The sequence below is a fragment of the Thermobia domestica genome, chromosome 7 (genome assembly GCF_964235325.1).
Source record: "Thermobia domestica chromosome 7, izTheDome1.hap1.1, whole genome shotgun sequence".
Classification (NCBI taxonomy): Eukaryota; Metazoa; Arthropoda; class Insecta; order Zygentoma; family Lepismatidae; genus Thermobia; species Thermobia domestica.
Genome location: NC_137460.1, coordinates 303142552 through 303156874, shown reverse-complemented (window position 1 = coordinate 303156874; position 14323 = coordinate 303142552). Strand labels below are relative to the sequence as shown.

The 14323-nt window shown below is 35.1% G+C and overlaps 1 protein-coding gene across 1 annotated transcript in view; it reads right to left on the bottom strand.

The window, feature by feature from the left end:
* Window positions 1-1748: 1748 nt before the first annotated feature.
* Vinc (vinculin) overlaps window positions 1749-14323 on the bottom strand; it is a 236040-nt gene continuing 223465 nt past the window's right edge. The window contains exon 24 of the mRNA XM_081764025.1: window positions 1749-13896. Coding sequence (XP_081620151.1) covers window positions 13727-13896 — 170 coding nt within the window. The 3' untranslated portion in view covers window positions 1749-13726. The remainder of the gene's footprint in view (window positions 13897-14323) is intronic.

Sequence of the window (14323 nt, the reverse complement as noted above, 5' to 3'; positions counted from 1 at the left end):
GAGACGGTGATGATGATACATGAATGAAATGGTGGAATGAAGAAAGTGGGAGGAAACGGGAGAACCACGAGGGAACCCACACACACGGTATTTGTCCACCACAAAGTTCACTTGGCGTGAGCTGGGATCGAACCAGGGACCCCATGCACCAGAGGTGAAAGCTCTACCACTGAGCCACCGCGGCCCCTATATCTTTTCGAGTCGTAGTCCAACATTGGCATACTCGTACGCAGTGGCGTATTTAGGGGGGTGGCTTCCGGGCTTAAGCCCCCCCCCCCCGAAATCTTACTTAGTATAGTAAAGTAAATGAAACATCTTGCATAATTTTCACATTTCCAGGCAAAGCCCCTCCCGAAACAAAATCGTAAATACGTCACTGCTCGTACGTATGCTTACATGTTATAATATGCTAGTTTACATAATACTTATTGCGTTAATTCATTCCTTTTTACCTTATTACTTTTTAAAAGAAAAAAGTCTTACCTGTGTTTTACAAATTTTCAACCTAAAGGCAGCGAAGAGTTCTACAATTGACGACTATTCCTTAAAGCCGTAACACAGTAGAGTTATTTATTCTACTTAGACATCAAGTGGCTGACAGTCTTGTAAAGGGAGTCTAAAAAGTCCTCGTACCCCAAGGTTTGAATATCACAAAGAACGCACGTTTCTCTCAATCAAGCAGGGCTGTTTTACGAAGATGAGTTCTTGCCAAGGCGACTTGTTAAATCTCGGTCGTTACTTTTGTTATTGTTTCCCCTATGGTAGTTCATGCCACTAACCGTTTCTCAATTGTGTAACTGAAACCACTCACATCAGTTCAACTGAAATACTCCACGTAACCTTGAACGCAGAAATACCAGACAGTGTTGTTTATGACCATGAAACCAGTGTTACTAATACCTCAACTCCTTGCGTTCCAGATCTGATTTTCCTATGTGCATGCTGTAATACGAGGTTTTTATTTACTGTTGAAAGACGGTCTAGATCGTTATATAGGGCATAGTTATTGTGCAGCCGCAAGAAGAACATTCACATTACTAATAATAAAAATTGCATTTTTGAACATTTAGACTGGAAAACTGAGATTTTGATGTTCTGAAGGGATTTTATACTGCTTAAGTTGGCAACACTCACCTCTGATAAAAGGCAAAGTTTTTTCTTTTTTCCGATCTCGAAGTTGTCAATTGTTCATCGCCAAAACAAACATGTGTGTGTTGTAATTCAATGCTCCCTTAGGCCTGGCATCTATGGGGACATTTTTTTTTTCTCCTGTCAGCAAGGTGTTGTCAGCTAAGGAGAAACAGTAGAGCTAACTCGTGCCTTGCAACCACTAAAAAATTTCATAATCTCCAGGGTTAATACAATACGACCCTTAATAAAGTTTACGTTTTCATGACATCCACATGGATGTCACTGGATCGCTAGGGGGTCAATTAAGATTGTTCCCTATAATACTCAAACCTAGGGATACAGGGCTTCTCGGACACTCTGCAACCTGAACCTTATCTCTCTCTCTCTTTTCTTCCCCTATATTCTTATGAGTTAATGCCTATAAGGCATTGTGTTTGCAAATTCGGTCTTAGTCAAAAATTAATTTGTTTGTATTGCACATATAGAGTAACATTTTTCTTAATTCCCTAACTGCACAAAGTTAGGTTAATATAGAAATTGGTTCGTAAGATAAGCAGACGTCAAATAGAACAATTCTAAGTTAAAATACAATCTGCAGAAAGAAATACACAAAATTGGTGTGTTAAGACTATCCTTTTATTCCAATAAATGTCATGCGTTTCTCTTAAAAATACAATCTCTGGCAGAACCTCCAGGTACATTATTTCTATTGCAATCCTTCAGGACCAGAATTCCAAATAGTTTTTTTTTCTTTCTTTCTTTCTTCATACGATGTTGAATGAAGTATTAATGGCAGGTTATTAATATCTTCTTGCAATACAAAGAATCAATATTTCATACAAAGACATGGTTTGTTTGGCAGCGAAGAGTACTTATACCAGAAAATAAATCAATTTCGCATTAATTTTAATATCATCACTGTGTAGCAAAAGACCTATTTATTATTCATTCCGGGCCATTTTCTCCCCTCCCCCCCACTCTCACACACTTTGAGATGACAGCTCCCTGAATGTGCGTAACTCATACATTTTCTGAGTCTTTGTTCTATTTTGTCTTTCTCTCTTGTTTTATACGTACGCTAATTGTTGAAAGCAACTCTCATAAAATCGTTTTCTTCCAAAAACCGGCACAGTACAAACGACCTTCTCTTGCAGAATAGGTTTGATAACCTACAGACTACAGAAATTTTTTCACAATTAAAACCGAAATCCTGATTTCGATGTATTATGGTAGCCAGCCACACTTTTGTTTACATGCATGGAGTTAATACAAGATCAAACCATACATTTTTCATTATTATTTCCGGACCCTATTTGGTCGTCACTGCCTATCGTTTCTTGTAACTAATCTTTCCTAACCTACACATTTGGTAACTTAGTAAAGACTCTTGACTGACAAACACTTTCATGTCTTTGAGTACCAGAAAGTTGTTCCCAGACAACTAACGAACCTCCTGAGTTAAACCAAGTTAAATATTCATTAACGTATCATTAAATATTTTTTATATATACTTTTCAGTTAAAATATTAATCGTATTTGACTAACAACTTAGTATATACATTTCACACGTCACTGCAAAATTAGAAGAAACTGTTACACAACCTAACATTAGTGTTAAAATCTATGGAAACTTCTTTACAATATTTAAACTATCATCATCAATAACACATTTATTTTTATTTATTAAGACCAGAACCTTCATTTAAATATTTAATGTCATTAATTTTCCTTACATTCTAATAATCAAAAGAGCTGAGATACATAATACATCATTCTCTGCAATCTTTTAACTCATTGTATCTTACACCACTTAAATATTCTCTCATTCTAAGATATTTATTTATTTTATCTGCAATATTTGTATACAAATTATATTCTTTCCTTATGAACTGAGCAATTAAAAGTAATAAAGTACACGATTAGCATATGTGATGTTTGTTCACATTTAAATTCTGAAAGAATAATTAATCATTTGTTTGTTCAAAACATAGAAATAGTAATAATATCCATGACTTTGGATCGGATATTGTAACAAAATAAATACTGACTTGTGAGCGAAGTATCAAAACACACTGTATTATAAACTATAATGTGTTACAGTTTCGGATATCTACCATTATCCTTCATCAGACACTATAGAACATAATGAAGATACAGACATATGTATAATCATTCTTATGAAAAAGTCTAAATTCTATTGGTATTGGTTGAAGAAAATGGTGTGGGGACTGCCATGTCATATGTAGGGGAGACGGGGAAGAGAATGTAAGAAAGGATAAAACATAAGGATGACGTGAGGAGAAAGAAAGTTACCAATGTGGTACACAAACCTGTTAAGGAGACGGAAGTATTGGAGATAGAGAAGAGAATGATAATAAGGATGTGGAATGAAGCAGATTGGATAAAGAAGGTAGGAAGAGATAAGCTAATGAACTGGACAGGGGGCTTTCCTATTAATGAATTATGGCAGACAATTTTGGATAGCATAGACAGGAAGATGGAATTAGAAAAGGCTCTTATGAGGATTAAAAATGGCGGCACGTGATTGGCAGGGAAATGGACACGAGGAACTACGGGATTGGCTAAAGGCTTCAGCCAATAGAATTTAGACTTTTTCATAAGAATAACTATATATATGTTTGTATCTTTATTTATGTTCTATAGTGTCTGATGAAGGATATGATAGATATCAGAAACCGTAACACATTATAGTTTAAAATACAGTGTATGTTGAAGCTTTCGTCAGTATTTCTTTTGATAGAAATGGTGTACTTAGATAAGTGTTAACAAGAAACGTCACAGTATTTCGCTTAATCTAAATAAATGTTGTCTTATTAAAACGCAAACAATAAAATACACTTATTTGTAACTTTCATGGGTATATGTCACCTTACAGTAATCCATGGCTATGATAACTGTAACATGTCTTTTAGTGATGGTGGTCTAATCCACCTGAGGCATCTTAACTCCATTAACCCAAATATTTTGACGTTTGCTTGTAGATGCATCTCTTGAGATAAGCCACATTTATAAATTCATTATTATGTCATGTGTTATCTGCAAGATGGATTCGAAATTATTACAGTATTATTTAAAAGGTTTTACATTCAGAGAATAAATTTCAGTTGTTTTATTTATATTACTCAGTATATACATGTCGGGCCAAAGTCATTGTACCCTGAACATGAGGAAATGTATAGAGATTTCATTCGTTTTCCTGCCTTTCTGTAGGAACTGACGCTGCAGACATGAAACGTCAACCTTTGTGTTGTACTTTCTTGGAGAAATTTCACCACTCAAGCATCTCGTACATTTTCTTTTATGGAGTTATTAACGAGAAACTATTTGCTCATTCCATACAAGAACTTGGCCTTCGCATAACGCAAGACAAATTGATGTTCTGATCGATGGTGAACACAGAAATACTAAGAAGACAAACAAATAAAGCTATGAGCAAAACTGCAGAAACTTTAAATAAGATGGGTTCAAGAGTGACGGACGATGGCAGAATGAGAGAAATTTAATTTTACGAACGCGTGTAGTACTTAGTATGGGATCGGAACAGCTAGGAAGGCGAAGATGCTCCTATACAACAGGTATCCGTACTAACAATAATGGGAACGCGACGAAGAGGATGCTGCGAAATCCAAGGAAGCAAGATGAGAGTCGGAAACGATTAAATGACAAATGAAATCAGAACACACGGAATGTGTCCCAAGGAAACTTTTATAGCCATAATATAGTACTGTGAGGTCAGGAAAAATTTGTTGATATAGATTGTTATCGATTGTGCGCATCAGTCTACTTGACATATACCGTCCTAATCTGCATTCTTGATCGGAGTTGAATTTACCAACTGATATCGTAGTACACAAAATCGAGATACTCAGAATACTCAGAGTAAAGCATCCCAAGCATCTATACGAAAATCGCTTTTAAAAAATATCATCATCGTAAGTAATCTGCCATTATTGGCACATCATTCGCTGCAACTAAGCTTCCATACTCTACGGTCTTCTGCGAAACCTCCTCGTTTTCATGTACGACTTTCCTGTTTTGAAATCGTTCATCAATTGTAGGTTCCTTCGCCCCCTATTTAAAATATATAGATGCACATAATTATGGTGTAAGATAATGAGTTAAAAGAACATTTTTTAAAAGTAATATTTCAATAAAGTACCTAATTAAAGCTCACAATCAAACACATACTGACTCAGGACATCACTATACACACAGAATTTCTCTGTTTCCTAATTCTTTAATTTAAATCCTTTGGTACGAGTATATTTGTCTACCACAACGTCCGTTGGCTGAGAAGCAAGTACTCTATCTATCTATCGAACAAACCACGTAGTATTTTGCTTTCATCAGATAGATTTCTGTTATTAAACTGCCACAAATGCTACTGAATAGATGACAAGTAAAAAATAATTGTAGCCACAGCTTGTTCTTATTTTGTTCCCACAATTTTCCTTGATTTTCCGGCTAGTCTGAGATGTCCTGCACCTGCATAGTTGGTGAAATTATAGCTGAGTGATTCACTCAAGATTTTTCTTTTGCCTTCTATGGCTTCTTTTTATCTTTCTAAGATAAAGAACACGAAGATCGATATGTTTATGTTGTTAATTTTCCTTTTGCTTCTGTTTACTCATGTTGAGTACATCATATTCAGTTTTTGAATATACATTTAGAAATAGTGAATACTCTTAAAATATTTTCTTCTTAGGCAACAGGCGTTTAGCAGTCAATTTAAAATGACAATCAAAAAAAGCCAAACAGAAGTTAGAAGATGCACAAGAAAAAAAAAAAGAAGAATGGAAACCAAAATAGATTACCTGGGGGAAGAGGTGCAGGAATTTTGTTACTAAGGAAATAAAATAACAGGCGATAATAGGAGCAAACAAGCTGTAAAATCCATGATAGTTCAGGGCAAAGACACATTCGAAGAAGAACCAAAGTTTCTAGCAAAAAACATCGACATAAAACTCACGGAAAAACTGCTGAAAACATGCATTGTATGGGTGTGAGGCGTGGACTCTAGAAGAGGGAAAATGGAGGATAGAAGTCTTCCAAATATATTACGGGTATTATTTAGTTTCTCCCCCAAATCACTTGGTAATGACTGTGGCTCAATTGGTAGTGATTACGATTCGTTATTTGTAACCGTGATGAGTATAAATACAGTGTGGACGTATGGCATAAAAATTGCAGTGCATAAAACACGAACGAACTTGTGCTAAGTGGCCACTAAAAAGCACGAATGCTATATAACAGAGTCAAGGAAAGAGCACAGCAGGGAGGCCCGAGGGGATGCGTCCGTAGGGAGCCGGTGCGTCAGCGACAGTGAGTATACACATAAACGAGGTCGTTTACAACAGCTTACTATAATTCATAGTACCGGCTCCGGAGCCGTCGATGGATTTGATGGAGATACTAAATGCCATCCTATGTTGCTATAGAGCAATGTTGAAAATTAGATGGATACATGAGTGAAGGTATCAAATGGAAAAAAAAAAAAATATATTGGAAATGATAGAGGGAAAAAAAGGCGTATACTGAAGAATATTCCGAGGAGAAGAGATAGGATGACTGGACACATTATAAAGCATGGAGGAATCATACTATTAGCTATGGAAGGAATGCAAGAAGGAAAAATACCCAGCGGAAGGTCACGATTGAAATGTAGGACCAAATAATATGAGATACACGGAAGAAAAAGAACACAGAAATAAAAGAGTGCCTTAGGTTAGAGAACAATGAAAAGCAGAATCAAATCGGATAATTTTGATATTTTTACTGTTGCCAGACTAAATAATTCAATCTCATGTATGTTGCATCATGACTGGGAACCAAGATAATGCCTTTGCCAAACATTTGTCCGAATGTTGTGTCAAAAATTAAACTGCTAAAGCTGCAGACGAAGCAATATTCTAACTCTGGTATATGACAAATGATTAAATGAAACTGTTTATATAAAAAAACCTAGGTGGAAAAAATTCTCATAGAGAAAGATAAGTTTTAAAATGTAATTACTTAAGAGCCTCACATACTAAAAATAGTACAAAATTTACGATTTTCTTTTGCTTGTTTATTCAAAGTGAAAGGAGATAATGAAATGCAAGTTACCACAATCATAGATAATGTTATTCTACAACAGAAAAAATGAACTTGAAGAATTTTCAGTATTGCCTTGCATAGAAATTATAGTGTTGCCAGAATAGCAATTCACTCAAAATCTAAGTTGAGACAGCGTACTCAACTGCATTTGATTACGTATCATGTCTTGGAATTCTGTGAACTACTTTTTAAATAATAGTTTTATTTAATTTGTAACAGACAAAATAGTTTTAACATACAGTTATTAAAATTAAATAATAATGTTACTAAAAAATAGTTCACACGATACCAAAACATGATATGTAATCAAATGCAGTTGAGTTCGTTTCTCTAGTCGCTGCCTTAACTTAGATTTTGAGGGTATTGTTATTCTGGCAACACTGTAATTTCTATGGATGACAACACTGAAAATTCTTGAAGTTTATGTTTTCTATTGTAGAATAACATTATCTATGATTGTAGTAAGTTGGATTCTATTATCTCCTTTCATTTATGAATAAACAACCAAAAGAAAACTGGTAAATTTTGTTATTTTTAGTATTCAGGCTCATAAACCTGTACTAGTCGTCAATGATAAAATGGGAACTGGGAGTTATAACTGGTCACATATCTTTTACTTCATGGAAATCGTTCGATAGATAATAACTATTAACATCTGACACCAATCAATGTCCTAATTCAGTATTTTTACATACCAAATACATCTCTGCTCGCACGACCAACAGAAAGGACCAACATCTCTTACAAACTGCATACAAAGAAATTATACCTTTCTTAACCTACTATTATTATTATTACTTGCTGCTTCTTGGGTCATTTCGTTATTTGCCTTCTTTTCACAAAGATCAATTAATACTGGTTGTTTAGAACATGTTAACTTCAACATCTAACTCCATGTTACAACACAGTTAAGGAAAAAATATGTAAAAGGCATCTGCAGTGTGCACTCCAATGTCTTGTGCCAGGATTATTCAATTGTCTCTTTTGTGATTGAGCAGAAGACGATTCACATGTCACAGTAACAAAGCACTCAAAGGATACAGACTTCACATCAAGCAGTATACAAAAATAGAAAAATTTCTTTCCCTCACAGTGTTTCAAGTAGTTTACAACGAGAAAAGGGAAAACATCTCGTTTAACGAACAAAGAAATAAATTGATGAATATCAGGTTAATCGTACAGAGAATCAGACTGCACAGGGAATTCAGAGAATCCTGGCCATCTAGTCCTTTAAGAATTCCGGAACTCGCTGCGACTGGTGAAAGTTTATACAACAAAAGGCATCTTTCACACTTTTTCTTGTAAGTCACAAGGTATACGATTGCCCAATTCTTCACAATTAATCTTGAGGAGTAAATTTACTAGTTTTTTCCTCATAATTCATGTTCAAAAAGACCTCACCACCATCTTTTGTTCAGGAATTGCACAAGTGCTGCTAATAAAAATAAGTATTCTTTTGATACCCTTACTCGAAGTTCATGTATCAAAACGCTACCTACAGGCCAGAGTAAAAAGCTTTTGAAAAGAAATCGATCCTCTATGAACACAACATATTTAATCGCGAAGAATACTCTTTATTCCCTGATAGTATTATTTCTTAATATATAAATCGTAATTTCTCGCTGAAAGGTAAGGCTGGTACGCCATAATACAATGAGGTAGGTCGTTCATGAAGACATAAAACGTCTTGCAATGCATTCCAGAAAAGTTTTCAATATTGAAAGTTTTGATTTCCCACACTAGATGGTATCTGGGTTAACATCACATTGGATCTGGTTTAGTGAGTTTTCGAAGTATTCCGTTAAACTACATGCTACAATTTTGTACATCTGCTGAATTTCCCATTAGAGACTCTTCTGTATCTTAGAAATTATTTAAAATACATAGCTCTACAATTGAAGTGTAAACAAGCATATTAGACGTATGACCGTTCAGAAAGATATGGGTGGCCCCGCATGGTGTAATTGCTAATGCTCTCTCCTTTGGTACGAGCGGTCCCGAGTTTGATTCCTGGTAAGGCCATTCGGTCGAAAAAGTGTAAAAGCTTTTTCAGACCAGCTACCTTGAGTGAGGGTTTTCCTGGGTTTTCCCTCATTCACACCACGCAAATACCAGGATAGTACCTAACATAACGATCCAAGGCTGTTTCCTTCCTTCCCCAATACTTTTTTCCTTCCCTTTCATCGGATAGTCAAGCTCGCCGAGGGATGTCTCTCTCATATATGTGACGAGCTAAGTGTCCATAGATGCCGACAGCCCAGAAATCGAATTCCTAATTCTAATCGAAAAGATATGGAAATTTGTAACTCCTGTTTTATTCTTTTTTGTTCTTCTTAACTCCTTTCAACACTCTAATGATGTGACTTTAATCTTGAAAGCTGACTACAATTTTTAGTATTGCTTATGTGTTTTTGTCCGCAACTAGTACATAAATTAACTTATACTCTGATTCATACACATTGTAGCTGTTAATATTGAATATTTAGTTGTTGTTTCTTTCTCCTAGTCTTAAGATCCTTCACTAATAATATGATCAATTTCATAATTATACTGTCTTTTTGACAAATTCAACCAAGTTGATTACTTAAAAAGAAAGATGAACAAATTCACTCAAGCCATGGTTCAATTACCTTGAAGAAAATCTTTGGACGCACATGACTACTTGAAACACTGTGTTAACATTATTGCAGCGAAGCCATTTTGGTTTTCAGGGAAAAAATATTTGTTGTTGCATAGTAAACTCCATAATATTCTATTTTGTTCAACGGCAGGCAAACAGCAGACATGTTTCTATCAATAATTATCTTTTTATAACAAGTTTTCTTCAAAAACAGCACCAGCACAAATCATCACCAGTTCTAGGGTTATCTTTTTATTTGTAAAACTACTCTAAATATATAATATTTTATTTATACATATAAAATTCTTATATTGTATTTATATATAGATATCTCTATATATATATATTTATAAATCTTCAGTTAGAACATAACAACATAATCTGCAGAACCATTCACACAAGCATACAAATTTAAAAATCTCACACTTTTTTCTTTATATTGTTTATAATTACAAGCACTGAGTTAGCACAGAATGACGCCCAAATGCATCGGTTGGAAAGAAAAATAAAATTCATCAACTTTCTTCAGTTACTTCTTGTCTCCGACTCTCAACTATACAATACAATCTTCAAATACCTGATCTACACACACTGTTCGCTTGATGATTGTTTAACAGTGTATTTGCTAGCTTCGTCAGAAACAGAATTCGAACTAAAATAGAACAAGAAGTTATCGCCTCCTTAACAGAAATTTACTCTTGCCTTGTATAAACTTTCCTGGTACAGAAACTTAATTTTCACTCTAGATCAGGTCAATGTCTTTTTTTACACTTTTACCTATGCACATTTCAAAGATTATTTACCTTTTGCGTGGTAAAATGGTTAATGCACACATAGTCCACGTCTCTTGCAACCTCATGAAAGTAAATGTATTTCACGAACTGTTATATTATATTTCTTTTTTGTCCTACCTCTCCACGAACCCTATATACATTGTAAAAGTTTTCGCAGAATAACCATAGATACCGGTGAATAATCATTGTTCGAGTTGCGGAAGGTAGGATTAAATTTCAATGAACTACAAACATATCGTCGGCGTTCAAGCAGAAGTCACTAACTTAAAAAAGAAGAAAAAAATAGCTAGGCACTTTTTCCAGTACGAGGATGATATACAAGGTAAAATATACGACGTTCTTATACATATTATGAGGCTAGATGTAACAGATGACATTGTTATGCTAAGGATAACGACGCTTAGCATCACAATTTTACCTGCTACATCTAGCCTGGCAATGTAAGAACAACGACTCAAGTTGCGCTTGAATGAAGGAGAAACCAATAGTGTGGAAATTGGAAGAGGAGTCAGACAAGGATGTAATATGTCGCCTCAATTATTCAACATTTACAGTAAATTAATCCAATGTTCTCGGGATTGCTGCCAAAGTGAGTGTTGTTGTGCTGAGCTTTCGTTACCATACAGCGGCAACACTCACTCTGGCAGCAATCCCGAGAACATTGGATTAATAGTAGACGCCAGCAAAGCTTCAAGATCATATTTACAGTGAATGCTTAAAGAAGGAAACATTCATGGGAATTAGAGATTTCAAGATTGGAGGGCAGATCATTAACAAGATCAGATATGGAGATTATACGACTATTATAGCTAAAACCGAAGAAACACTACAGGAAATGATTGACAAAACAGTTGACGCTGGAAACTATATGGAATGGAAATCAGCACCGAAAAATCGCAAGTCATGAAAATATCCCGTGGAAATTCGCCTTTACGGGTCAGAGTAGAACAAAGAATACTTGAAGAGGTCGACCATCTGGGAAGTATTTTGACGAAGGACGCATACTGCACCAATGAGATCAGGTCGAGAATTGCCATAGACAAAGAAGTGTTCAAGAAGAAAAGGTCACTCTTAACTAACAGCCTTAATATTGGACTAAGGAAGAAATCGGTCAAGTGCTATATATGGAGTATTGGACTTTATAGTTCAGAGAGTTGGACATTACGGAGGTTAGAAAAGAAATATTTAAGAGGGTTTCGAAATGTGGTGTTCGAGGAAGATAGAGAAGATAAAATGAACAGAAAGAGTAACAAACGAAGACATTTTAAAATGGATAGGAGAGAAGAGGACGTTTCTAGCCACCTTTCTTCGTAGAAAGGCTAATTAGATTGGACACATCTCCGAAGAAATTGTCTTCTTCATACCGTCCTGATGGAAGGAAAGCGAGGAATACGAAGCAAAACAGAACTGATCGACGATTTGAAAAATAGAAGAAAATATTGGGAGTTAAAAGAGGAAGCTGAAAATCGAGAAACATGGAAAAAAAAATTTCCAGGCCGAAACTGAAAATTAAGAAGAAAAGAAAAACAACAAAAAAAAAAAAAAAAACTCATTAGTACCAGGACCTGCCAAAAGATAGGATGCTTTATTATATTATTATTATTATTATTAATGTTAGAATAGTGTGTGTTTCACCTTGTGTATCGTTATTGTACTGGAAGAAGTACCTAACTCCGTTCGTGTGTTTTTGGAGTTTGTGAATTCTACTTGAACGCCGACGATAGATACTCAAGTTTGAACACCTACACTTATTCGTAGCTTTCTTTTCATCAACAGTAACTCACTCACACTCTAAAGTTCCAACTTGAGATTCATGCATGGTTCAAAGGTAATTTTTTAAAAAAAGCTCAAATAAGGATAAAAATTCGCTTTAAACTATGGACTATAAGTAACGAGAGAAGGAAAACAGGTGGTTAATTAAAGATGTATGGAAAGCGAACAGCTGTACAACACATATCTCATGAAGCTAGCAAATAGGAACGATCTTCACCTGGACCATTTTTCAATATTCACGATAAAAAACCAAAACCAAATTTATTTTTGTGTTAAATTCTTGTCGTAAAAATTTAAAGTCACATGCAGCAACGCGTTCACTCAAACTATGTCTATACTTTCCAGAAATAGGAAAGCACTGCCTCAAAAACAGACAATGCTTTCCTTGAAGGCAGAGGAACAGTATATCGTAAGGGAATGTGGAAAGCGGAGGACAGATCTCGATCAAATGAAGAAAACCTCAGAGATCACTACACTCAAGTTTATTTTAGAGAGAGCGGGGGAAAAAAGGCATCATTTTGTGCAAACTCTGTAGAAACAGTTTTCGTAGGAAAAATCTACTTAGTAAAAATTAATGGCACATATTATATAAATAAGCATCTTAGTGTTTTCTTACCCCTCCCCTTTCTCATATATTTAAAAACTTTCCAATAACAACAGACGTTAACATTGGAAGAGCCACCGAGATTCATAACCACAGTTATGATATACATCTCCTTTTTATCTTCGGAAAGAAAGTAAAATAATTGGATGTTAAATAAACAGTACTATTATGTCATTATAAAAACTGTTACTTGGTTAACAATGCATCAGTAATCATAGTAGGCATGTTTAGCTCACGAATAAAGTTACGAAACTACAGTTCAAATAACCTACAACGATCATCACCGTAACAGTGTAAGATAACAAGATTGTTAACTATTGCTTGAAGGAAAAAAAAAATGTCATGAGGTTTCAAATATTGTCCTCAAGATCAAAATTATGTTCTGAAGGTCAAAAGTGTCCGAAGTCGTGATTTCATATTATATGTTGGTCATGGCGATACAGTGCAGCTCGTTGAATAAGTCTTACAAACTTTGGTACAACAACAAATAACTTTTGACTGAATAATCTGTTTCATTTCCTGAGTGTCAATTCAAAATCCAGCTTACTACGCTGATGCACTATTTGAAGAGCTTCTTAAAAGGAGGCTGATTACTCAACAGTCTTTCAGCAACTAAATGCCTGTCTGATAAAAGCAGAAGGGACGTTATACAAAGCACAGGTTTGGAAAATTAAAGAAAATAAAAATCTAATACTGATACCAAGGTTGCTTCCGCACCCATCGCAACCTGATACCAGCGTCTGTGCGGATCTTGATGGACGCAGACTCGGCTGCCCTGACCGTTTCCTTCACCGACTGCATTAGGTTCTGTGCGTTGCCCACCAACATGTCTGTCGCCTCTTGGTCTTCTTCGGTACCTGCCAGCACAATATATTATTAGCAAATGACAACGTTTATTTTTACAAACAATAGTCATTACAATAAAGCATTACATTTACAATTTTTCTAATTAACAAAAGAATCGTTCTGAGCTTTAAGAGAAGAATCAAAGCTTAAAGTCCAGCGTGGGACGTAACTATGATCCATGTCGAATTGTGAAACGTAAATATTCAGATATTCAGGTTACAAATGATGTAAAAGGATTCAATATTTCTTGTGTAAACACAAGTTAAATATTCAAGGCTTCGCATTCTAAGCAATTATTTATTCTCAGATGATGAATTTACTCCTGAACTTCTTTAGTGATTAGGAATGAAAATAAACTGACTGCAAAAAATGAAGCATATTTTACCAAATGGATACGCAGACGCAAATTTAATTGTACTTGAGTATTGCATCATGGAA